Source organism: Balaenoptera physalus (genome assembly GCF_965194825.1).
Source record: "Balaenoptera physalus genome assembly, chromosome: 14".
Classification (NCBI taxonomy): domain Eukaryota; kingdom Metazoa; phylum Chordata; class Mammalia; order Artiodactyla; family Balaenopteridae; genus Balaenoptera; species Balaenoptera physalus.
The window spans coordinates 74,636,313-74,663,447 of NC_138893.1; the positions used below are offsets into that span (position 1 = coordinate 74,636,313).

Consider the following 27,135-nt stretch of genomic DNA (forward strand, 5'->3'; position numbering starts at 1 on the left):
AAGAAGGAAGTACTTACAGAATGGCAGAATAAAAGATCTCAAAAATCCACTCCTCCATAAAAGCTCTGAGAACACTGGCAAATTTGTCAAAATCAACTTTTTCAGAGCTCTGGAATCGCTTGCAACAACTGAAGAGGACTTACTGAAAAAAACCAGCTGAATCTCATGAGAAGACCAAACTCTGTGACATTTTAATTTATTCTATTTCCCTGCCTATCTTCCTAGCTCTGTGGTGGCTTGAAAAACAAAAGCTTTACAAGTACAATAGCTGTGAAATTCAGCAATCTCTAGGGGGTGGGATGGGAGGTAAAATGGGATTGGAACTCCCCAAAAAGCACCATTTCTAGAGAATTGTTACTATTTGACCTAAATGGCACCTCCCTAGAAAAGGCCCATTCTCAGCAGTTGTTTTATTTGGCCTCATTCAGAGCTCCCTCAGTGGGAACAGCCTTATCTCTAGTACATTTGTTTAAAAAAAAAAAAATCAGTGGCATTTGTTTAAAATCTCAGCTGCCTAAGATGGCAATACCACTTGGGACAAACAAGAAGGTGACCAAAAAACTTAAAAGGAAAACCTGAGGAATGAGATGTACACAGGAGGCTTTGGAAAGCTCCAACATATTCCTGGGCATAGAGAAGGCCACACACGTGTGAAAGCCAAGGAAATACCTGAGAAGGTCTTAATCCCTCACCTTTTGCTGACCTTGAGCCTCTGAGCAAGCAGGAAATGAAGGCTAAGAAAGTGCTGCAATCTGCTTATCAGGTTGCTGAAGGCACCCCTGAACACACACACACAGGGAGCCCCTTGGCAAAAGGCTGGGAAACTTATTGGTGCAAGGCATTTAAGGAAATCACTTTCTAATCATTAGCTCAACAAACTCCAAAATATGATAAACCAAAAGAGAGACACATCATAGTTAAACTGTCAAAAACCAAAGAAAAAGTGAATCCTGACACAGCAAGAAAAAAGTGATTTATTATGTAGAAGACATGCTCAATAAGATTAAAAGCTGATTTTTCATCAGAAAGCATAGGGATCAAAAACGTTAAAAGAAAGCCTATCGGGGCTTCTCTGGTGGCGCAGTGGTTGAGAATCTGCCTGCCAATGCAGGGGACATGGGTTCGAGCCCTGGTCTGGGAAGATCCCACATGCCGCGGAGCAACTGGGCCCGTGAGCCACAACTACTAAGCCTGTGCATCTGGAGCCTGTGCTCCGCAACAAGAGAGGCTGCGATAGTGAGAGGCCCGCGCACTGCGATGAAGATTGGCCCCAGCTCGCTGCAACTAGAGAAAGCCCTCGCACAGAAACGAAGACCCAACACAGCCAAAAATAAATAAATAAATTTATAAAAAAAAAAAAAAAGAAAGCCTATCAACCAAGAATCCTATATCCAGCAAAACTATCCTTTAAAATTAAAGAGAAACTAAAACATTCCCAGATAAACACAAACTGAGTGAATCTCTTGCTATCAAACCTTCCCTACAAGATACACTTAAGTTGGAGACTTTAATACCTCCTTCTCATTAATGGATAAAACAACTAGGAAGAAGGTCAGCAAGGAAACAGAAGACTTGAGCAACACTACAAACTATGAAAACCAAACAGACATCCACAGAATATATGAGATTAAATTAGTAATCAAAAAACTCACTGCAAAGAAAAGCCCAGACCCAAACAACCTCAATGGTGAATTCTATAAAACATTCAATGAAGAATTAACAAAACTCCTTCACAAACTCTCTCAAAAATAGAAATGAAACACTTCCCAGTTCAAGTTATGTGATAATATCAAAACCACAAAGACATCTCAAGAAAACTACAGACCAGTATTTGTTATGAATGTATACAGAAAAATCTTCAACAAAATACTAGCAATTTGAATCTAGCAACATCTAAAAGGATACCATGACCAAGAGGGATTTATTCGAGAAATGCAGGGTTGATTCAACATCTGAAAATCAAAGTCATACACCACAGTAACAGACTGAAAGGAAAAATGATTATCTCAATAGACACAGCAATAGCATTTGACAAAATCTAATACCCGTTCGTGGTTAAAAAAAACACTCAACAATACAGGAATAGAAGGGAACTTCCTCAACCTGATAAAGAGTATCTATGAAAACCCACAGTTAACGTCATACTTAACAGTGAAAGACCAAATGCTTTGCTCCTACTATCAGAAAGAAGACAAAGATGTCTGCTCTCATCACTCCTTAACTTGTACTGGAGATTCTAGCCAATTATGCAGGCAGGAAAAAAAAGGGAAAGTATCCAGATTAAAAAGAAAAAGGTAAAACTATCTCTATTCTCAGATGACAAATCTTATATATAAGAGACTCCTAAGGAACTAGGGAGTCAGAAGGTTAAATGAATCATGCACATGAACATTGGAGGCTACACTCAGAGTTGCAGCAAAGCTTACAATGAAGAGGGAAAGTGAGCCAAGGGCCAAGATTTTTGTGAGCTAGGTATTGGGACCATTAAGGAGGAGTTGATAAAGCCAAATGCCCTAAGTGTCAAATGAAAGAGGCTTAAGAACACTTCATTTAGAAGTAACAATGAGGAGGGAAGACAAAGACCTCACCCCTAAACAGTACAGTACTAGAGTGCCTGGAAAATAAGAATCCTTCACATAAGAATGCTACTGAGGAATTAGTACATTTAGGAAAAAGTTACAATCAGGAGAATGTAGGTGAAGAAGTCAAGGATATGGGTTTGTTAAGATGTGAGAGAATTCCACATGGTTAATGGAGGGTGTAGGGAAAAAGGGAGGTCTGGGGAGAAAAGAGGAATAAAAGGATAGGCCAGGTGAAAAGAGAAACAGTACTGACAAAAATACAGAGAAAGTAGATCAGTGGTTCTGAACCACCAGTCCCCTGAGTTACAGATTAAGACGTAATCCTGTAATTAATTATGACAACGATGGGAACTGAAGGACAGACAGGAAAGGGAACCAGCAACATTCAAGAAGTCATAGAATGGGAAGAGGAACTTTTACACATGTAATATTAAAAGGCCCTGGGGTTAGTACATCCAAATCTTTTAAAATCAAGGTATAGAAAGAAAATAATAAGTTTTAAGGTTTGCTGGAGTAAGGCTTATCTTGGATGAGATTTCTCTCTGTACCACCCATCCCCATAACTGGCTCTGAGAAATACAGAAGTCCCAAACCTCACACATCTACCCAAAAGCCTGAGGGGATCCATAAACTGGTTAACCTATAACTAGTCATAACAAACCAGTATGTGTCAGTTCACTTGTTGGGAAGTTCTGCGCTGAGTCAGATTAGCAACCGCCAAGAGTTCTGTGCATTTCTCTCTCCTCATCGAGACTCACAAGTGTGGATGATCCACAAACCACTAGTCCCTCAAAATACACTGTGTAGAAGGGATTTGTCCTCATGTTTTGGAAAATGGCTACATATTTTCCTTTACCACCTTTTGCATCATCACAGTACTATAATTATATATTAAAGGCACTGCAGAGTCTACTATTTAAAAAAAAAATTAACTTCGTTTAACTTGTTCTTCCTATACTCATCTGATCAGAGCCTCCCTTTTCTACACCTATTGACATCCAGGAATACAGTTTTTGAAAAATGTTGCTTAACTTTTCTGACAGATAAATAATCAGTCTCAGCTTGATCACTGCCAGGGACAGAGACTGCTATCTCCAGGTAAGTCATTCCATTTTGCATATTCTGATTAATAGTCTCACAAAGCTGAAATTTGCCACCCTTTATCTTAAAATGCATAGATAGTTTTGCTATCTACAGTTAGAGATCACATTTATTCATTCCTCCAAGTGACCTACCAATTCAGCTATGAACCTAAGAGCAGTTCTCTGAAAATGTCACACTGTTTCATACATAGTTTTGCACATGCTATTTTTTCCATCTGAATACTCATCCTTCTACAGAAACTGATCCTCTGCAATTGCTACAGTCATAGCTATCAGTTCAACAGTAACTTTCTTTATGCATCACTATCCTAGACAAAAACCTGTATGCTCCTGGAGTCCTGTATACAACACTTTGAGGCACCTCTCATCATTACACTGTACTAATACTGCATTATAACTATCTACATACCTGTCTCTCCCATACACTAAACACGCTGGCAGCAGGAAGTATTTACTACTCATATTTGTATGGGATGGAAAAGGCACAAGAGTCTTCTACCTTCCTGATAACTGCAATGATTCCAACTGACCTCACACACTGCATAATTCTTTTTAACCTCCTCAAAACAATGCTCCAAGAAGCCAGTACCAATCTACAGCTTTCACCTCTCACACCATCTCCAAATTCATTCCAGCTTGAGAATTTAGCACAGAGCTCAACATACAGGTTCTCAAAAAATACTTGTCAAATGGTTGAATAAATCTTATAAGCAAAGGTTCATATTTTAGGTAGGCTTTTAAATTTTCATAAGTTGGCCTTAAATTTACCTTCTTATAAACCAACCATCAAAGATGAAGGAAGCATCACCTTCATTATTAGCAATGAAGACTATCTTTACATCAGATTCCTGCCTGATAATATCAACTCTCTGATGTCCATTCCTTATCAAAAGCCCAGATACGAGAAACAGAACAGCCAAAATAATGCCTGGAAGGGTATGTACTCCATACATTCTTCTAGATCTTCTAAATTTTATCCTGGCATCAAATTTTACCAACAGAAGGATCTTTAGTTGGACCTCACTGTTTCATGATCCACTGTACAACTGCCTTTTCTCACTTAGAGTTTTTTGTAGCATGGATTGAAGAACATAAAGAAAAAACAGACTTAAGGAATTTATCATTATTTCTACTTTGGGAAGCTGTCTGAGACCTGTCCACTATATCACAAGGTATTCTCCTTATAAGAACTCATGCAAAGCAACTGCTTTCAGGTTTCTATCTCATAAAAGCAAATTAATTGAGAAACATACCCTTTATCTTATGTATATTATAAATCTTCAAGTTTTGTTCAAGTTTTGTTCTTTGCTTTTGCTGCAAGGAAGCTTAATTTTTTTTTCTTACTTCAAGAACTATACAGTGCCTTAAGTTTCCCCCCTTCCATTATGTCTTTATCCCAATTTTATTATTTGTATTGTAAATGTGCTCCAAAAGGACCTCAAGTCCCTAGGAGAATGAGATGACAGAGTAAAAATGAAAAAAATTAATAACTGCCATCGGGTGTCTATAGTAAGTCAGACACTGTTCCAGGCACTTTTATTGCTGATCCTTGAACACTGAGAGAAAGGTATTATTAAGTGTGTTTTACAGATGGTAAACTGAAGTAGAGAGGGGTTAAAAAATTATCTAAGCTCACAAACCTAAGTTGTACCAGGCCAGGGTTTGACCCCAGGTTTGAATGACTACACAGCCACACTATACATAAGGTCTGACCAAATTAAAGACTATGCTACACTTCAAAAAGAAAAAGTATTCTAGTATAGTACTTGAGGAATTTTAAAATTTCCATTTATTATATAAGCAAAAGAAGACAAATCACTTGGCACTAATTTTACACATTAATATCTTAAACATAATAAACTTCAACAAAGTCAACATCTCCGATCATTCCCAAATAAGAACTAGAAAATCACACAAAAATTTAAAGTTCAAACAGCAGACGTAAATGTTTATATTCACGACAAAGCTAATGAAAAAAGATTTGAGCCAAAAGAAAAGAATTAGACATATTATTCTAATTAGTACTACATATAACTTGAAATGTTTTTTGGTGCCTCTAAAAACAAAGACGAAAAACAGTTTTGAGGGGTGGGGGGAAATATGATTCAAAACTAGTAAGATAGAAAATATAATTGACATTAGACTCACCTGCTCAAGTCACTTTTTCCATAGTGATGATAGTGGTCAGGATGGCTAAGGTGGTAATGTTCCTGTCCACTCCACCTCTGGGGTGGCCTTTTCCAAAATCCTTCTTGAGACTGCCGAACATTTCTGTCTGATCGGTCAAAGCGGTTCATATTGTCACACTCCACTAGACAAATTCAAAAGTGAAACACTAGAAACATGTACACACACTCTATAAAAGCTAACTACTTATAGCTCAATAATTAAATGCTGCTGAAAATATAAAAGTAATATCCTAAAAATACCAGCCATTTATGTTAGCTAACCACAAAATCAAGATTTCCAGAAGAAAAATGACTAGTTCTTTCAGTGAAAACCGAACTTTATATTATTCAAACTGAAGTAAATTATAGACCTTTCATTATCACAGTCACTTAAGTAACAACAGTCCTACTGTTTTAAAACAAGCAAATTATCCTTGAAATCAACATTATACATTTTAAACACCAGTAGTCAGTTTTAAGTGGTTTTCATCATTATCAGTAGTTGGTTCTGACTTCAGAATGAAAATGACAAGAAAAAGTAGAAGATTTTAAGTCTGGTAGAGAACTCATTCCTAAAAATGAATGCCACAATTAATTTTTACTGATTTCAAGAAGCACAAATTAACTCTTCATCATAAACAAATCATATTTTTTAAATTAAGCTCACAGTTTTAGAAAGTAAAACGCTCCAATCTGCCGATAGTAGAGCTTGTTCAAAAATTCTAAAATGCCACTGAAAACAAAGCCAGTACTTTGCAGCAACAAACAGTACACTCCCTGAAATCCAAATGCCACAAAAACATGAAAAGAATTTCTTTGAAACACCCCAAGCTTCTCCTTCACTTACCCAAACACTTTTTCCTCACATATCTGAGCACTCACTAAGAGAGTTACTTTGTACAAGGGAGACATTGTGTCGCTTGCTGCCTACTCAGACATAGCTGCATACAAGGCACTGACAAACAGGCCTTCCTTCCTGCTCAACTCCCAGCCCTCCCTGTGGGAAGCAAGCCCAGTTTACCCTGTGACTCCATCTTCATTCAGTGCTTACATAGCCTCTGAGTTAAGACTGTTACTAAAAATACAACTAAACACTAACCCAAGGCAGCAACAGGAAAGGTTTCTCTAGTCTGAGAATTATTACATGAGAAAGTTCAAATCCTGCATGTTCAGAATCCCTTGTGATAAGAAAGCTTTAGAAATCAACCTAATCCTTCCCAATTAAAAAAAAAAAACAAAACTCACTATTTAAATGATTGTTTTAACTTAACCTAAACCTGAATTTGATACATGGAAAGTGTTTAATTACAGTATACCAGATAAAAACAAACTTCCCCACTCCAAAAAAAAGGTTGATATAAAGTGTATATGTTCAATTCTCATATACACTGAACTCACTGTGAACACATTACTTGTATATGAGTAACAATTTAAGGTTCTAAAAGACACTGAAATTTTGTTTATTAGAAAATTTCCATTAGAGAAATCAATTTGGGGAAAAAAACAATAGGTTTTATAGTTTAAAAAATTTTTTTTAAAGAACAATTTTTTAAACAAGACTTACATTTGAAATTATTTCTAACAATTTCTCATCATCTTATTGGGATAAATTAAGATAAACATATTTTTTTAAAGTTCAATAAAGAAAACCGGACTGTTAGGTAAATAAAGGCATGGTGACCATTATGCCGCAAAAGTAAGGAGGAGAAAATAAGACGGCAAAAGAAAAATAAATTGAAAAATAATCCTAAGAAGGCTTAAAAATGCTTTTAGTTGACATTCACATTATACTCATAGACTCAGTTAAGTTCCTTAAGTATTTCTACACGGCATTAAAATGTTACTTTAGGTTAAGCAATTCTATATAGCTGAGGGATAATCTATATCTACTTTTAAATCTGAATTCATATCTATTCTTAATTCACGCAGGTAAAATTCCATTCACTCCCCAAAAAAGAAATTCTATAATAAGAATCTGATATATAATTAGTATATCATCCACACAGTGCACTCAAACTAACCAGGAAAAGAGGTCAGGAGATGGGGTTAAATGCTGTGGGAAATTATAATGCAGAAAATGATGTGCTGCTTTTGTATTTACTAAAGATTGTTGGTAATACACACAGGCTCCAAATAAAGCACTTTCATTGAAACATGAACTCAACCATCAGCATAACTGACAAATAGGCACCGGAAACAAATATTTTCCATGACTACAAAACACTCTTGTTAGAACTGGGACAGAGGTGGGCTTAAACTCTCAGAAAAATGTCTCCTCCAAGACTCTGAAGGAAGGAAGAGTCCTGCTTATACTACTACCTGCAGTACCCATCAATCATGTTTTGATACTTTAAAATGTTACTAAGAAGAGAATGCGAAATAACATTAGTGGTCATTTCTTAGAAAAGACTAAGGGCAGAGAAAAAGAAATAACATAGAAAATAAAATGGAAAGCCAATAAAATTACAAGATGGAGTTAATTTAAAGCCAGTTTCCAGAGCCAATGAAGGAACAGGACAAACAAGACTAAGAAAGGAAATAAATCCTTCTGAATGTGTAATATCATTGGGAAGGATGAGGCAAATCTAAAGGCTTTCCAAAAAAAATTTTAACCAATATGCTGATCAAAACTATCTACACACCAGATTTGACCCTAATTATGAGTTTAGGAATAGAGAATAAATAAATGCCTTCTGAAGGGGCTTTCTAGCTCCCAAAGTAAACGGCAGATTTTAGTAGGTTTTTTACTATGAGTAGGAGACAGAATTTTCAGGACTTCTACCCTGTGATGAGGGAAAGAGAATCTAACATAGCTAACTGAAAGGTATGGGATATGGAGATGCCTATGTCTAACACTCATCATACCCATTTCTTCTGATTTGATAAAGAACAAAATATGACGCCAAAAGTAACCTAGATTCTTTCTAATAACTTAAAGTCCTAAGAAGATAATGGCTGACAAAGGTAGTATTTCTATCTATGACTAACAATTGGCTATGAAGATAGCAGGAAGAAATTATACATCAGAAAGTCTGGAAAGAATGTGTCATGCAGGAGGTTTTACAATCTGAACAAGAAAGCTTTTAAAATGAAATTTGGTTGAAAGAAGAAAAGCTCATGTTAAAAGAAAATCATGAAGTTGTTATTACTAAAAGCCATTAGTACTGAAAAAGAAAGATAAATTTCCAGAAGAAAATACAATAATTGGAAAGTGGTAAAGGACAATACTACTGATCTCATATGACTATATCTCAATAAAATGTTTAGCAAAAAAGTGGCCTTAGGAAATATATTAATAACATGAAGTAAGTGCAATTTAATAGGCACCATAATTTGATGGGGTAGGATTCAGAAAGTAATTAGAAAGACATCTTTTTCAACAGAGAAAAGTTTAAAACAGAACGAGTAGAAGAAAGATCACACCTAAGAAAATGTATACTATGGAAATTTCATAAACCTAAGGATGATGCTATGAATGTGCCAAATGCTAGGCTTTAATCTGTAGGCAATGAGTGACCATTAGAAGTTTCTGAGCAAGAGAATAAAACAATACAACTATGCCTTTGGTATAACCAAATTGTTCATATGAGAGACACTTTAGAACAAAAAGCAAGCAAATCTCAAATACCCACTGGTCTGCTAAAAGAAATTCAGATTCCAAAATTTCCTTAAGAGATTCCTTGACCAAGGTAAAAGAAAAATATAAAAGAAAATGATCTCTCTTTTTAGATCCTCCCAAATTGCTACTCAAATCTAAAGTCCTTTTTCCTTTTATTCCTCTTCCTTCATTCTATGTTCAGTTTCCCTCTGCCCCATCTCTCCCTTTAACCTCTTTCCCTACCCCTCAAGCTGACCAGAAACCGAAAAGCTCTATGCCTCTTAAAGTGAACCTTCCTTCAGAAGATGGAAGATTCTCTTAAGGTTGAGTTGGATGTGGTCTCATCCTGAACTGAGAGTCATAGCTACAGACTTTCTAAGGTCTAAACAAGATTGGGAGAAATTTCCAGAAGAATTTAGAATACTTTTAGCAACTGATAATCCAGGGCCTCCAGATCTATACCAATTAGTTCATACATTAGAAGGAAATCTAGGTACATAAAAACAGAATAGAAAAAGCACAGTGTGAAAAACCTAAAGTTGACTTAAGAACCCACGATTGTGTAGAGGAGGAAAGTTTTTCTCAACTCTCTTAGGGCCTGAAAATAAAACTGACAAGATAGATTAATGGGAGAAAAGCATACAAATTTATTTAATATGTGACAATGGGAGCCTTCATGAGGAAATGAAGACCCAAAGAAACAGACCTGTATATTTTTATGCTAGGCTTGATGAAGAGTAGACAGTCAAGGAGGAATGTGACAGGTTAAGGAGTCTAAGTGTGGTAAATTGGGGGAAACTTTACCAAGGCCTGTTTGTTAGGATCTTCTTGGTCTAACTTTGTCTTCAGAGATAAGGATGCTCCTTTCCTCTAGGTATGGGGAAGGCACCTCTCACCTGACAGTTTTATGACCTGTTTCAGGGAAGATGGGCAAGAGGGGGAGGAAATCAGAGTGACTTTTCTGTTTCTGCCATTTTCTCAAACTCCTTCAGCTTAAAATATTCAATATGCCAAGGTGCCATATTTTGGGGTCGTGTGTCCTGAACTCCATCAATTGCAGAGGAAATCATAAGTTAGAAAAGGACTTTCAGAGGCTGTCAACAAAGTCTTTTCTGTGAACGTAGACTGGGCTCTGATTCAGTTCTGTAAGCAAAGGAAGAATAAATCCACTAGAGATTTCACAGATAGACTAACACCATCAGATAGCATTCAGGAATAGATTCTGAAAGAGATGTGACCTCGTCTCCCTCCTCACTTGCCAGACTTCCAGTGCTTGGAAAGAGACTTAGAAAAAAGCAGAATAAGACTCAGAATAAAATGATGTCCTTCACATATAACGAGATGCCTCCACCCCAGTAAATTAAACACTGGAGAAAGGAGTCTCTTGATACACTTATAGATAAATAGCAGGGTACTGAAAAACTGTCTTGCATTGCCTAAGAAATAAAAGAGAAAAAATAAGTGGGTGATTAGTCAAAGTGTTCTGAGGGAAAAATCAAGCACCCAATTTCAGGTTTTACACCTAAACTCAAAGATAAAATTTTCTAAACAGTAAAGGACAACCCTGCAAATATATTATTGATATAGGCACTATAATATCAACTTTAAACCCTGTGACTATTATATAACCTCCCCCTCGGTGTCACTAAACCACCCAGTGTAGCTATCTCCAATAACTCAGACAGTTCCCAAGTCCTAGCCCATAACTGTCCAAGAAACATTTGACCAACAAACATTCTTTCCTTGTCTGTGCTACCACATATTCTACCTTATTAATAGGTACACAAATTCAAATGCCAGCTAAATATTCTCTTCATGGCCTCTTCCTTGAAATCCCAGATGACTTCCCTATAAAGTCACAGCAAACTTGTGTCCAAATCAAACCCAAACTAAAGATCTCAACAAGGTGCCAGTCTTCTTGTTGACAAAAATTCCACTGATATTGGCAGAATTAGTGGGGCTGAACCCATAAAATCCAGAGTGATCCATCCAAAACTCTACCCAAATTTGCATAATAGCTTCAAAAACCAGAAGCTAAAGGGAACTAAAACCAATAGTCTAAGTATATTAAGAAGACTCCTTAAACCTTGTACTAGTCCTTGTAACATTCCTATCCTGTCAATAAAAACTCAGCGGCAGTGGGTATAGTCATTCAGGACCTCAGACCTATAAAGAGAATAGTCATTCCCTCCTTCCCAGTAGTACCAAATCTAAATACTGTTTTATCTTTGGTGCCTCTGAAGGCTACATATTTTAGATCCAGGTTCTGCTTTCTTCAGTGTTCAATTAGCTCAAAATAATCAATACTTGTTTGCCTTCTCCTAGGAAAATCTATAATATATGTGAGATGTTATATCTCCGGAGTTCCCTCCTACTTTTCACAAGTCCCCAACCAAGACCTCAGAAACTTTAAATTGCCTTGTGATTCTACTTTTACCTAATATATGGATAACTTTTTGTTGTGCTCTAAAGATGAGGCAGGCGCTAAGACCAATGCCATCTCTCTACTTCCTGGTTTAGCTAAGGTTTCCAAAGAGAAGTTGTTATAGTTCTGTCAAAGTAAAATGCATTAGATAATTTATTCCACAGAGGTAAATCCTTCATTCCTCACTACCAGCCCTTAAAACTTCACATTAAATCTCCTGGATCATAAAGTCTCATTATTTTTTCCCTTATAATCATTAATGGTTTACGTTTTTCTTCTGTGTTCTAAAATACTTTTCCACTTGATCTTCTAGGCCACTAATTCAGATTTCAACTATGCTTTCTGTCATCGATTGAACTGTTTTGTTGGGAAATCTTCTTTTTTATAATAAGCTCCAGAAAGCATTGTGCTGCAATTGAATCTCTCTAAGTGCTCTCATTATTATCTCTTTCGGCCACTCTAATCCCAGGAGTTCTGCTGTTTTCCCTGTTCCTCTTCCTGGGTACTGGCTGTGATTTTTCTTTCTCAGTTGACGAGAACTCAGCACTGATTGCTAGAGTATCCCAAGTGACAGCAGAACCACAAGAAGATGTAACAGTCTCTACCCCTGTGGTAGAGTAGATACTGTCCTCAGCTCTACACTCTGTCCTTCAATAGACTTATACATCCAATGTCCTCTGCCGCAGAGATTCGCACTGTGAATATAGTATACTTCCCAGTCGCACGGGTCTTAGGCTTGGCCACGTAACTTGCTTTGGTCAACAGAATGTGGGCAGAAGTAACACTGTGCTGGTTCTAAGTGAAGACTTTAAGAGATACTATACACATGCTTCTCCTCACCCTGTTGTCCTTCTGCCATCTGCCATGAGCACAACCTGCTCCAAGGAGTCCTGGTTTCAAAATGAAGAAGCAAGGAGTAGACCTGAACTCAGTCCCACAGCCTGAGCTGTCCCAGCTAATACAAAGATCCATGAATGAGAAAAATAAATGTTTATTTTGAAAGCCACTGAGATTCTAAGAGTGATTATTATACAGCATCCTGGCAGCAGGGGAAAAGAAAAAACAAACAAAACAACCCTGACCAATATGACAAAAGTGAACATCAAGCAGGCTCCTTGTACCTCGATGAAGCACTAGAACAACCAACCACCCTCTCTGAAATATCCTTGCATTTTTCTAGCATCATGTATAAAAAGGACTTCACTACCCTTTTTAGTTCATCCCTGGACCCTGGAAGGCCTAAGAAACCCGGCAAATGTTGACTAACAGGGAATCCATAGCTCTCTGAGATTCTTCTTCCAGGAGGATCCTCATTTCAACCCTTGCCCCAGAGGATTCCTAGGCTGGTCTCTGGTTCCTGACAAGTCTTTAAGACAGAAAATCCTTCAGATGCTATGGCAGTGGGGGCAAGAGCACCTAGGCCCCTCTTGCACATGGATTATCTAAAGCCCCACTCCAGCAGTTACTGGGATCCAGAGACGAAGACAGACCAGATTTGAGAGTAAAAAGGATAGAATGGGGCTTCCCTGGTGGCGCAGTGGTTGAGAATCTGCCTGTCAATGCAGGGGACACGGGTTCGAGCCCTGGTCTGGGAAGATCCCACATGCCGCGGAGCAACTAAGCCCGTGAGCCACAATTACTGAGCCTGCGCATCTGGAGCCTGTGCTCCGCAACAAGAGAGGTCGTGATAGTGAGAGGCCCGCGCACCGCGATGAAGAGTGGCCCCCACTTGCCGCAACTAGAGAAAGCCCTCGCACAGAAACGAAGACCCAACACAGCCATAAATAAATAAATAAATAAAATTTAAAAAAAAAAAAAAAGGATAGACTGATTCATTCAGGTCACCATTTTCCCAGAATTGATTTTTTTAAAGTACTTATTAACTTAATGGTTTTTGCTGCTGTTTTACAAGTCAAATGATATCTTTGTCTCTAAATCTATGTTTTCTTAAAATCAAAATGAGACAAAGGAATAAAAAACTGGATAAGACAAAGGGAAAAAAGGATAAATCCTATCTACCAGATACTTTAGGATATAGGTATACAATCTTATTGGATCATACAGAGTTATACCTAAGACCTACAAAGTCAGGTTTTAAACATTTAAATAATTTTGCAAATGAACCTCTTTAACATCACTTAAGATAAATTCTCAGCCTGAAAAGGCTACCACCATAGAGATAATGAAGTCTGTAAATAACAAATACCAAATTGGATATAGTCAAGTAGCTCAACTATATACTTCTGAAGGTTCAATATTGTCCCCCCTACCATTCTCAAGAGGTGCATCCTCAGGCAGATCCACATCAAGCATAAGGTCATCATCCTCAAGGTCACATGATTCAAGATTATTCAGAATATCCTGTAAACAAAAGCAGAAAAAATGCTATAACCTAGCTCAGTGTAATCATTATTTTTGAACATCACTATATGAGAATCTTATTTTACTCAATGTTTGTGTGGTTAAGAATAGATTTTAAAGATAAAATTAAAAAAAAATAGATTCAACTGGTTTACTTGGTTAAGCTACTTGTAACATCCTTTTCCTAGTCTTCTTCCCCACCAGTAGATTTTTATTTGTATTTTTTAAAATTTACACAGTGCTCACTATCTGCAAGATACTGTTCTAAGCACTTCACAGATATTGATTTCTTTAGTCTTCACTATGATTTAGTGACTAGTATAATCTCCATATTATACACGATGAAACTAATGCACAGAAAATCTAAATCCCTGGCCAAAACAGAATGTGAACAACAGGAGGTCAATCTTCTGAGTCCATGCTTTTAACAACTTCCCTGATAACATGAATAATCAAAAATGGTAAACAATCTCACAAGATGTATTCATATTTGGTATGGGAGGTGGTATTTTATTATCTCTAGGAATCTAACTACTTACGTAAATTAATGAAGTGAGTCTTTAATGATGTCATTATTACATTTCCTTTCCTGAGCCACACACTGCTGCTACTACTACTTTCAGCACCACTATTACTTCCTTGGTTTACCTTAATTTGTTCTTTCTCTACAGCAGGACTGGACTACTCAAATTGGTTATAAGCAGTCCCTCTTGGGTTCTATTTGCAATCTTGTTAGCTATTATCTATCCTTAGAAAAGTACTGTTTTGCTTTAGAAGACTCTTATTCTGAAGTCTAAATAACTAAATAAACAAAAACTAAGTTTAAGGTAATGAACTCAGTTTGACCTATAGCCCACTAGTGAATCCCTCCAATTCAAAAACTGATCTAATACTGCAAGATCTTGCCTTAGTATATATAAGTAAAAAGATCACAAATTCACAAATCTTTAAATGGGACTGAGAGATTACGACCTTGAAAAACACTCACAGAAGGGGAATATCTACTTTATTACATATAATATGAATAAAATTAGAAGTGTTCCCTATATTGGATATTCCACACAAATCATTTCAATTTTGTGTTGGGCCTTCCTTCCAGGATCCACTGAGAACTAAGAGTAATTGGAATAATTGTTATTATTTAAAACAAACAAAAAAACTGCATAATTATTTAACCTTGGCTTAAGAAAAAGGTATTTCGCAGAACCTCTTTCCATTATAAAATATTTGCTGTCCTTGAAACAGTCTTCCTAAAAAAATCAAGCAAAAAAATGAATATGGAAAAAAAAAAACTGGCAAAGGCCATAATGGACAATTCACAAAATAAATAGAAAATAAACGGCCAATAAATACAATGTAGGAAAGAATGCTACCACACCAATGTGGATTTATCATGATTTAGAGGAATCTAGTATTCATACAAACCTTCTGGAGGCCAATTTGTTAAAATTTAACTAAAACCTTTTTTAAAAAGGCAAAGTCTTCCCTCCTAAGAATTTATCCTTTAGAAACAGACAAATGCAAAAAATATATGTATAAGTGTGGTTATTGTAGCATTGGACAGAATGGCAAAAAAAGTAGAAATGAGCTAAATGTCCAACAACAGAAAAATGGTTAAACAGGAAGTATGATATAGTCATATAACAGAATATGATGTTGTTCTTAAAAAAAGATAATAAAAATATATTTACAGACATAGAAAGATGTTAATTGGGGAAAAATACGAACTAGTTTGTTTCCAATCTTTTGCTCTTACAAATAATGTTTCAACGAATGCCTAAATGTCAACATTAAATTGAAATAAATGAATCTGTATATCAAGTTGATGGTATAACACTCAGAGAGAAACTATTTCAAGTGGGGGAAAAAAATCCTCAAACTATTTTCAGTAATTACATTACAGATGGTAATAATGGTGTTGTTATTCTGAGACTTGTGTATATTGGTATTTGCTGAAAAATGGATTCTCATCTTAGGAAAAAGAAAATAAAGATGTAAAAAACAATGAAATTAAGTAAAAATTCTATGTTATGTTCCTGAGTATAAGTGGGAAGTATCAATATGAACACAAGATGTTTTTCATCTTAAAATAAAAGATACATTTCTTCCACTGAAAAGGCCTACATGTTAAATGGAAAAAAAAAAAAATCATGTCTCTAAAACAGCATATATAGAATTATCCATTTTACGAAAAAAACATTGTATAATATGCATTGGAAAAAACTTAGAAGAAAACCAAAACACAGGTTAACTATTTTAGGATTATGAGGTTTTTCTTTTTCTTCTTTTTTTTTTTCTGATTAGAGTACCTGTATTTTCTCATTTTCTGCAATAAGTATTATAACTTATATAATTTTACTCCTAAAATCATATCTTCAATTTAAAACATTTGGCTATTTGTATGAATATGTGTGAAACAAGATGATGTTGGGCACCCCAGGCCAAATCCGACAACTAAAGACACAGCAAAGAATCAAAGGCAATAGAACCTCATTTTCTAAGTCCAAAGTAGGGCTTGCTGAGATGCACCAGTCAGCAAAAGGAGCACTGCCACCACTGCCAAAAAGGTGTTCTACTTTTAATAACTAACTAAAGTCTACATTTGTTTTGTAGGGTTTTCTGTAGGTTTCATTTTATAACGAAGATTTAAAAACATAGTCTTAGGGAATGGGAATGAGCCTGTTCTAATGAATTCAGAAGTGGTGAAAAAACTGTATCACTTTGAGAAGTTACTAAGAAAGCTCAATGGAAAAGGAAGGGGGACACAGTTAGCAATAATTACAGAAAGGGAAAACCATCCATATTTATGCTTCAAGTTAACACTCATCAATAAATCATTATATATGATATTTCAGAAATTTATCTAGACATATGGAAAGATGCTCTGTAAAATGGTGGGGGGGAAGCAATTATATATGTACAATATGACTCCATCTTTAATGCTGAAAAATACATTTAAATGTCTGAATGGTGATAAACCAAAGAATTGTTATTATTTTCCACTATGTGAGACAACATATGCTTATGTTCTTTGTATTCTTTTTGATTTTGACTTGTTACACTTTTTTTGATTTTGTAGTAAGGACATACTGCTTTTATAATAAGCAAAACTTCACACTAAAAAATGTGAACCTCCCTTGGCAACAGCAGGGAAGTTCAAACCACACAAATCTAGCCTGCATGTGGGAATCCTCAACCCAGCCCAACCCCTAACCACAATAATAACCAGAGCCACCTGCCTCTCCCCTCTTCCCTCGAGCCATTCTGGACTAGTTTGGGTGTCTGTCCTGGTGTTCCCAGAAAGTCTCACTATGTGAATAATAAATGTTTTCACATTCTCTTGCTACATGTGTGGCATCATCTTTCTCGACACTGAACAAATCTGGGGGGAGGGTAGTTGATCCTGCCTCCATGTGGCAACCGCAAGACATACCATCAAAAATTCAACACATATGAAAACCAGTATATGCAAGGCACAAGTCTGGGTACACGATATATTCATGTAAAAAGACAGTCCCTATCTTGAGAGTTTGCTAAACTACTCCATGATATTGCTGCCTTGGCATCCATTTTCTGTGACCAAGAAGTCTGCAGGGGCCTGCCCTAGATAACAGTTCCAGAGTCACAAGCAAATGTAAATTCCTAACAGGACTTCTCCAGCAGCCCTTGTGAGCAACAGTCTCCCCTGCCTCCCAGGGACTGCCCCTTGTGAAACCTTAGATAAGACCACCGCCGAGCTTACCAAAACCCTGCACTTCTTGGTTTGAACTGTCCAATCGAGCCTTAGCCCAGGAACCTAAAAGCACTCCAGCCACAGACCCTAATAATAAAAGCATGTGCCCCAGGTTCCTGCCACTCTGTTTGCCCTTGTATGGCTCCTCGAGGCATGCCACGTTTTCCCATATGGCCCCTGCAGGCATGCCATGTACTTCCTCCAGTACCTGAGAGTAATAAACTTCTCTATTTCAATTTCCCTTGTGGTCTTTTGTTGAATTGGGGTTTACCAGCCAACATCTTGGGGCTCTATTTAACAAATGTTAATTTAACAAAGTCACAACAACCCTCCAAGTTTACTTGTCTCCCCTCAAACAGACAATTCCTTCACAGTATGGTATTCCCAAGTGCCATGAGGGTATATCACATGGATATATATCTTGGCAAATCAGAGTCAATCTAAAACAAATTCAATTGCAACAAAAAGAATAAAATACCTAGGAATAAACCTACCTAAAGGGACAAAAGACCTGTATGCAGAAAACTGTAAGATACTATGAAAGAAATTAAAGATGATACAAACAGACGGACAGATATACCATGTTCTTGGATTGGAAGAATCAACATTGTGAAAATGACTATACTACCCAAAGCAATCTACAGATTCAGTGCAATCCCTATCAAACTACCAATGGCATTTTTCACAGAACTAGAACAAAAAATTTCACAATTTGTATGGAAACACAAAAGACCCCAAATAGCCAAAGCAATCTTAAGAAAAACAGAGCTGGAGGAATCAGGATCCCAGACTTCAGACTATACTACAAAGCTACAGTAATCAAGACAGTATGGTACTGGCACAAAAACAGAAATATAGATCAATGGAACAGGACAGAAGGACCAGAGATAAACCCACACACATATGGTCACCTTATTTTTGATAAAGGAGGCAAGAATATACAATGGAGAAAAGACAGCCTCTTCAATAAGTGGTGCTGGGAAAACTGGACAGCTACATGTAAAAGAATGAAATTAGAACACTCCCTAACACCATACACAGAAATAAACTCAAAATGGATTAAAGACCTAAATGTAATGCCAGACACTATAAAACTCTTAGAGGAAAACATAGGCAGAACACTCTATGACATAAATCACAACAAGATCCTTTTTAACCCACCTCCTAGAGAAATGGAAATAAAAACAAAAATAAACAAATGGGACCTAATGAAACTTAAAAGCTTTTGCATAGCAAAGGAAAACACAAACAAGATGAAAAGACAACCCTCAGAATGGGAGAAAATATTTGCAAATGAAGCAACTGACAAAGGATTAATTTCCAAAATTTACAAGCAGCTCATGCAGCTCAATACCAAAAAAACAAACAACCCAATCCAAAAATGGGCAGAAGACCTAAATAAACATTTCTATAAAGAAGATATACAGATTTCCAGCAAACACATGAAAGGATTCTCAACATCACTAATCATTAGAGAAATGCAAATCAAAACCACAATGAGGTATCACCTCACACCGGTCAGAATGGCCATCATCAAAAAATCTAGAAACAATAAATGCTGGAGAGGGTGTGGAGAAAAGGGAACCCTCTTGCACTGTTGGTGAGAATGTAAACTGATACAGCCACTATGGAGAACAGTATGGAGGTTCCTTAAAAAACTAAAAATAGAACTACCATATGACCCAGCAATCCCACTACTGGGCATATACCCTGAGAAAACCATAATTCAAAAAGAGTCATGCACCACAATGTTCATTGCAGCTCTATTTACAAAGCCAGGACGTGGAAGCAACCTAAGTGTCCATCGACAGATGAATGGATAAAGAAGACGTGGCACATATATACAATGGAATATTACTCAGCCATAAAAAGAAATGAAATTGAGTTATTTGTAGTGAGGTGGATGGACCTAGAGTCTGTCATACAGAGGGAAGTCAGAGAAAAACAAATACCGTATGCTAACACATATATATGGAATCTAAAAAAAAAAAAAAAAGGTTCTGAAGAACCTAGGGGCAGGACAGGAATAAAGATGCAGACACAGAGAATGGACTCGAGGACACGGGGAGGGGGAAGGGTAAGCTGGGACGAAGTGAGAGAGTGGCATGGACATATATACACTACCAAATGTAAAACAGATAGCTAGTGGGAAGCAGCCACATAGCACAGGGAGATCAGCTAGGTGCTTTGTGACCACCTAGAGGGGTGGGATAGGGAGGGTGGGAGGGAGACACAAGAGGGAGGAGATATGGGGATATATGTATATGTATAGCTGATTCACTTTGTTATAAAGCAGAAACTAACAGACCATTGTAAAGCAATTATACTCCAATAAAGATGTTCAAAAAATTTAAAAATTTAAAAAATAAAATAAAAAAAAATTTTTAAATAAAACAAATTCAAGTCAAGACAACCTAAGAAACAACATATTCAGCCTCTAGAACGTGGAAGAGGAGACTATATTCTGCTTAAACAGTATGGTAAGGGCAAGGAAGTAAAAAGCATAATCTATTCCAAACGTTGGCAAAAACTTTTTAAAAGGTGAAAAGTATTTCAGATTTTGCAAGCCTACAGAGAAAATCAAGTATATTATGTAGGTACTTATATAGCCATTTAAAGTGTAACCTCTGGAAGTGTAAAAAGCATTCTTAGTTTGCAGGCTGTGAAAAAAACTGGTGGTTGGTCAAATTTCTCTTACAGGACATAGTATGCTGACCTGCTCTATTCAAATAACTTCAAGTAGCTCATTAACACTTGTTATGGACTGAATGTCTGTGTGTGCATCCCCCCCAAAATTCATATGTTGAAGCTCTAACCCTCAACATGAGGATATTTGGAAATATGGCCTTTGGGAGATAATTAGGTTTAGACAAGGTCATGATGGTGGGGACCCGATGATGGGATTAGTGTCCTTAGAGGAAGCAAAAGAGACCAGAGCACACACTCTCTCTCCCCACCATGTGAGGATTCTGTTAAAGGGTGAAGAGGGCCTTCACTAGGAACTGAATCTGCCAACACCTTGATCTAGGACTTCCAGACTCCAAAACTGTAAAAAATAAATGCCTCTGTTCAAGCCACTCAGCCTACGGTATTTTGTTACAGTAGCTAGAACTAAGACAACACTCAAACAGAGTGTAAGGGGAAGGGACAGAAATATATCTACATCATGAACAACTATTTCAGCCATCTTAAGGAGTTTGGACTGTATCTCAATGACAGGGATATGACTGTTGAGTTTTAAGAAGTGACAAATTGAAATTTGCATTAAAGAAACATTATTCTGGTTACAGTGTAGACAATGGATTTAAATGGGGGAAAAAAAAAAAGCAGTTTTGTAGCTACTGCAGAATCCATGTGACATATGACAGCAGCCTGATATTAATTAGTGTCAGTGACAATGAAAGAATAGCAATTATAAGACACACTGAGGAGTTAGGATCTAAAGAACCAAAGTTAACTAAGAAGTAAAGAAAGAGCCATGAATGACTCCTTGGTTCCTGGATTCAGAAACAGGTGGGTGATTCCCATTCACTGAAATAAAGTACTGAAAAAGGATGACCAGATCCGATAGGAGATAAAAAATTAATAAATAATATCAGAACCTGACAGTTTTGACATGCCTGCTGCATCTTCAAGAAGACATGTCCACCAGACAACTAAATATACAGGGGAGTGGAGCTGAGGTGTGGGAGTCACTATCACATAGATGACAACTGAAAGTTGTTGAATAATGAGTTTGACAAGAGACACAATGCTGACTGAGAAGACTGGATTCTAATATCTGTCTTAGACAGTTCTTCCCACATTCCCATAGAAGGTCTCTGTTTCTCCAATATCAGATTTTGAGAAGAGTTGTATCAGAGATATTATTAGACCTTTCAGAAAGGATTCAGGCAAACAGATAAGAAAAAAAATTATTATAATTTTTCTTCACTAGTGTAGAAATCTGTCATTTGCACAGCCTAGGAAATGCATTATTATAGGAAGAAAGGAAGCCATGTAAGCATGGAGACTGCTTAACATGGGAAAGTGTTTCTCTTCCATGTTTGTGATGGCAGGCTCTTCCTCTCACTGGCAAGCCTGCATCTGTTGGGAGCCAACATCCACATATACCTGGGTGATGATCTAGCGCAGCCATTAGCTGGGAGTATGACAATGAAAACATAAGTTTGTATACTGTCTGGCTTCCAGAGGCTTCCCACAAGTCTCACTGGAATTAAAACCCTGACTAAACACATATGAGCAGAAGTGCCACAGAACTTCCTTGGTCTCTGAGAAAGCTTTTCCATTCAAAAAGAGTGAACTATGAGATGGTGGGCCAGTGCTTCCTTAACAAGTTTCTCCTTCAGTAATACACTGAAGAAAGCCTAAATGTTTCTGGCAAATAAAGGACTTCATCACCAGTTTGTATTCATCACCATGCAGTAAAATTAATTTTTTCTTTTGGCATACAGTTTATGAATTTTAAAACACATATAAGTTTGTGTAATCACCAATATAATCAGGAAACATAACAATTTCTTCACCCAAAGAAAGTTCCTTGTCCTATCCAGTTTTAATTACACCCTCTCCCACCCACCACCCCTAGCAGACAATGATCTGTTCTCCATCACTATAGTTGTGTTTTTTAAGAATGTCATATAAATGCAATCATACAGTATGTACCCTTTTGGGACTGGCTTATTTCACTCAGCAGAATGCCTTTATGATTAATCTAAATCATTGAATAGATCAGTAACTCATTACTTTTTACTAGTGAATAGCATTCCATTGCATGGATGTAACAGTTTGTGCATCCATTTACTCACTGAAGTAAACTGGTTTTTCCAGTGTTTAGTTATTATAAATAAAGCTACTATGAACATTCATGTACAGGTTTTTGTGTGAATATAAGACTTCATTTCTCTAGAGTAAATACCCAAGTGAGTAGGACTGTTCGGTGATATAGTGAGTTTATGTTTAACTTCATAAGAAACTGCTAAACCATTTCCCAGAATTGCTGCAACAATCTGCATTCCAATTATCATTGAGACCGGCCTTTCCCATATGCCCCTCCCCAGCTTGACTGCAGACTTAAAGTAGACCTTGTTCCCAGTGTGGGACTCTGCTACCTGGTTCCAAAGGGCACAGTGACAAACTTATTCACGAAATACTGTGTTTGTCCGCTCTAACCTGTCTGGGGTTACCTGAATGACTAACACAAAGTATTTTTCTTTGTTTTGCCCAACTTGGAATTCACTCAGGCAGAAAAGCTGTGGGCACTGCTCAAAACCACAGTAAGTCAAACAATCCACAATCACCCTGGGGCAAAAGATTATAGTTGATATAATAGAATACTAAAAGACTGAGAAAAAAGGCTGGGGAGAGAATTTCTTTGGGAAATTAGGTAATTCAAAAGTGCCATGTACGTTGGGAATTTAGAAAGTCACAAAAATGCCCAGGGCAGAATGTATTCTCATTAAAGACTTAAGAAAGCCCAAAGCTTTCACCTCTGGCTGATCTCTAGGCCCAGAAAAAGTAGCAAGTGAAGGCTAAGGTAGAACTGTAAATGGTCAGGCTAAAGATTGAAGGAGTGCCCCAACACAGAGCCAATATGCAGAGAGACACTGAATGGGTTTTTTTTTTTTAATTTTGACTGTAAGATCTTTTAATTCTCCTTCCTTTTAATTCTTTGTTCTTTCTCTGCCCCCTTCTCTTCTTCTTTCCCTTATTCCCTTCCTCTTCCTCTCACTCTTCCTCTCTCCCTCTTTTTTTCTTTTCTTTCTTTTTATTTGCCATCTGGCATTCAAGGAAATCTCTGCATAAAACACTAAATAAACACAAGCTAAAGTAACACACACTTCATAGGCCATACATGACAAGAAGAGAGGCTTTGGAAAAATAGTTTAGAAAATTCACTAAAAAAAAAGGGGGCACTTCCTTAGTGGTCCAGTGGGTAAGACACCATGCTCCCAATGCAGGGGGCCCGGGTTTAATCCTTGGTTAGAGAACTAAATCCCACATGCATGCCGCAGCTAAGAGTTCACATTCCGCAACTAAGAAGCCCACATGCCGCAACTAAGAGTCCGCATGCCACAACAAAGATCCTGCATGCTGCAACTGAGACCCAACGCAGCTAAAAATAAATAAATAAATAAATAATTTTTTTTAAAAAACCAGCTATAGCCTAAAAAAGTAACAAAAACAAACCCTAAGGAAGATGAGGGATATGATTTCCAGTGTTGCTATATTAAAATATTTAAAATGCCTAGTTTTCAACAAAACCTTAGGGACATGCAAAGAAAGTATCATCCAGTCACAGAAAAAAAACAAAATTTAACAGAAATGATCCCTGAGGAAGCCCAAGCACTGAACTTAATAGACAAAGGCTTTAAATCAACTATCTTAAATATGCTCAAACCTCAAGCAAAGTATATCTAACCAAGTACAGAATATCAGTGAAGATAAAGAATATAAAGCAATGAAAAATAAAAATTCTAGAGGTGAAAGTATAACAATTTAAGAGAAAAACTCCTAAATACATAAAATAAGTATTAACAAACACAAAAGGAGAAATTGACAGTAACCCAATAATAGTAGAGGACTTTAAAACCCCACTTGCATCAACAGACAGATCATCCAGACAGGAAATCAATAAGGAAACACTGGCCTTAAAGAACATGTTAGACTCATTGAACTTAATAGCTATCTACAGGATATTCCATCCAAAACAGCAAAATACACATTTTTTTCAAGTGCACATAACACATTCTCCAGGATAGATCATATACTAGGCCACAAAACTAGTCTCAAATTTAAGAAAACTGAAATCATATCAAGCATTTTTCCCACCACAACATTATGACAACTAGAAATCAACTATAAGAAAAAAACCTGAAAAAGACACAAACATGTGGAAGCTAAAGAATATACTACTAAACAAACACTGGATCACAGAAGAAATCAAAGAAGAAAGGAAAAAAAAAACCTGGAGACAAATGAAAATGGAAACACAATGCTCCAAAATCTATGGAATGCAGCAAAAGCAGTTCTAGGAGAAAATTTATAGCAATACAAGAAAATATCCTCAACAAAACACTAGCAAACCAAATTCAACAATACATTAAAAGGATCATACACCTTGATCAAGTGGGATTTATCCCAGGGATGCAAAGATGGTTCAATATCTGCAAATCAATCAGTGTGATACAACACATTAACAAATTGAAGAATAAAAACCATATGGTCATCTCAATAGATACAGAAAAAGCTTTTGAGAAAATTCAACATCCATTTATGATAAAAACTCTCCAGAAAGTGGGTATAGAGAGACTATAATAAAGGCCATATATGATAAGCCTAAAGCTTATACTCAGTAGTGAAAAGCTGAAAGCATTTCCTCTATGATCAGGAACAAGACAAAGATGCCCACTCTTGCCACTTTTATTCAACATAGTACTAGAAGTCCTAGACACAGCAATCAGACAAGAAAAAGAAATAATAAATGGAAATCAAATTAGAAAGTAAGAACTAAAACTGTCACTGTTTACAGATGACATGATATTATATATAGAAAATTCAAAGGACACCACCAAAAAACAGAATAAATGAATTCATTGAAGTGTCAGGAAATAAAACTAATATACAGAAATCTGCTGCATTTCTATACACTAACAACAAACTATCAGAAAGAGAAATTAAGAAAACAATCCCATTTACAACTGCATCAAAAAGAATAAAATACATAGGAATAAGACTTTTACTCTGAAAACTATAAGACAATGATGAAAGAAATTGAAGATGACACAAAGGAATGGAAAGATATATGTCCTCATAGACTGGAAGAATTAATATTGTTAAAATAATCATACTACCCAAGGCAATCTACAGATTGAATGCAACCCCTATCAAAATAGCAATGGCACTTTTCATAGAACTAGAAGAAATAATTCTAAAATTTGTGTGGAAACACAAAAGACCCTGAATCTTCATGACTTTGCATTTGGCAATAAATTCTTAGGTATGACATCAAAAGCAGAAGTAATAAAAGAAAAAATTAAATTAGATTCATCAAAATTAAAAACTTTTGTACATCAAAGGACACTATCAATAAAGTGAAAAGACAACCTACAGAATGAAAGAAAATATTTGCAAATCATATCTAATAAGACTCTAGTATCCAAGATACATAAAACCACAAATAATCCAATTTTTTAAATGGGCAAAGGACTTACATAGACTTTATCTGAAGAAGATATACAAATATACAACAAGCACATGAAAAGATGCTCAACATTATTATTCATTTGGGAAATGTAAATCAAAACCACAACAGAATACCACTTAATATCCAGTAGGTTGACTATAAAAAAAAAAAAAAACAATGGTAAACAAGTGTCATCAAGTATGTAGAAAAACTGGAAGACTTATACATTGCTGGTGGGAATGTAAAATGATTCAGCTGCAATTGAAAAAAAAAAAAAACAGTTCAGCAGCTATTCAAAAAGTTAAACACAGAATTACTACATAATCCAGCAATTTCACTCCAAGATATATACACCTCAAAAATTTAAAGCAGGTACTCAAACAAACACATGTACATGCATGTTCACAGCAGCACTATTCACAACAGCAAAAAGGTAGAAACTGCCCATATGTCCTATGTCCATTAATGGATGAATGGAATGTACATATGATGGACAATTATTCAGCTTTAAAAAGGAATGGACTCCTGATACATGCTACAAAAATGTGGAAGAACCACAAAAACATTATGGTAAGTAAAAGATCTGGGCACAAAAGGTCGCATGTTGTATGATTCCACATATGAAATATCCAAAATAGGTAAATTCATACAGACAGAGAGCAGATTGATGGTTTCCAGAGGCTGGGGAGGGGTGAATGGAGAGTAACTACTTAAATGAGTACAAAGTTTACTTAGGGGTGATGAAATGTTTTGGAACTAGACAGAGGTAGTGGTTGCACAATATTGCAAATATACAAAATGCCACTGAAATGTCTGCTTTAAAATGGTTAATTTTATGTTGAATGAAATTTCACTCAAGGATAAAAAAGAGCTTTTGAAAATTAAAAAATATTGCTCAAATTTCTAAGAAAATTAATTGTACATCTAACCTTTGATCCAATATCACCATTCTATATATCTATCCCCAAAATACAAAAAGA

At 36.4% G+C, this 27,135-nt stretch overlaps 1 protein-coding gene across 18 annotated transcripts in view; it reads right to left on the bottom strand.

The window, feature by feature from the left end:
• Nucleotides 1-27,135, bottom strand: part of CCSER2 (coiled-coil serine rich protein 2) — a 149,492-nt gene that overhangs the window by 66,411 nt on the left and 55,946 nt on the right. For 15 of the 18 annotated variants that reach the window (XR_014253249.1, XM_082424193.1, XM_082424194.1 and 12 more), the window contains 2 exons: nt 14,147-14,237; nt 5,834-5,996 (listed from right to left, as the gene is read on the bottom strand). The exons of 1 other annotated variant lie outside the window; for it this stretch is intronic. Coding sequence is in view for 16 of the 17 variants with exons in the window: in XM_082424193.1 (XP_082280319.1) it covers nt 5,834-5,996; nt 14,147-14,237 (254 nt within the window). In the remaining variant the exon portion in view is untranslated. Of the gene's footprint in view, nt 1-5,833; nt 5,997-6,700; nt 7,360-14,146; nt 14,238-27,135 lie in introns of those variants that run through there. 2 more of the 18 variants (XM_082424187.1, XM_082424189.1) reach the window with 2 other exon arrangements.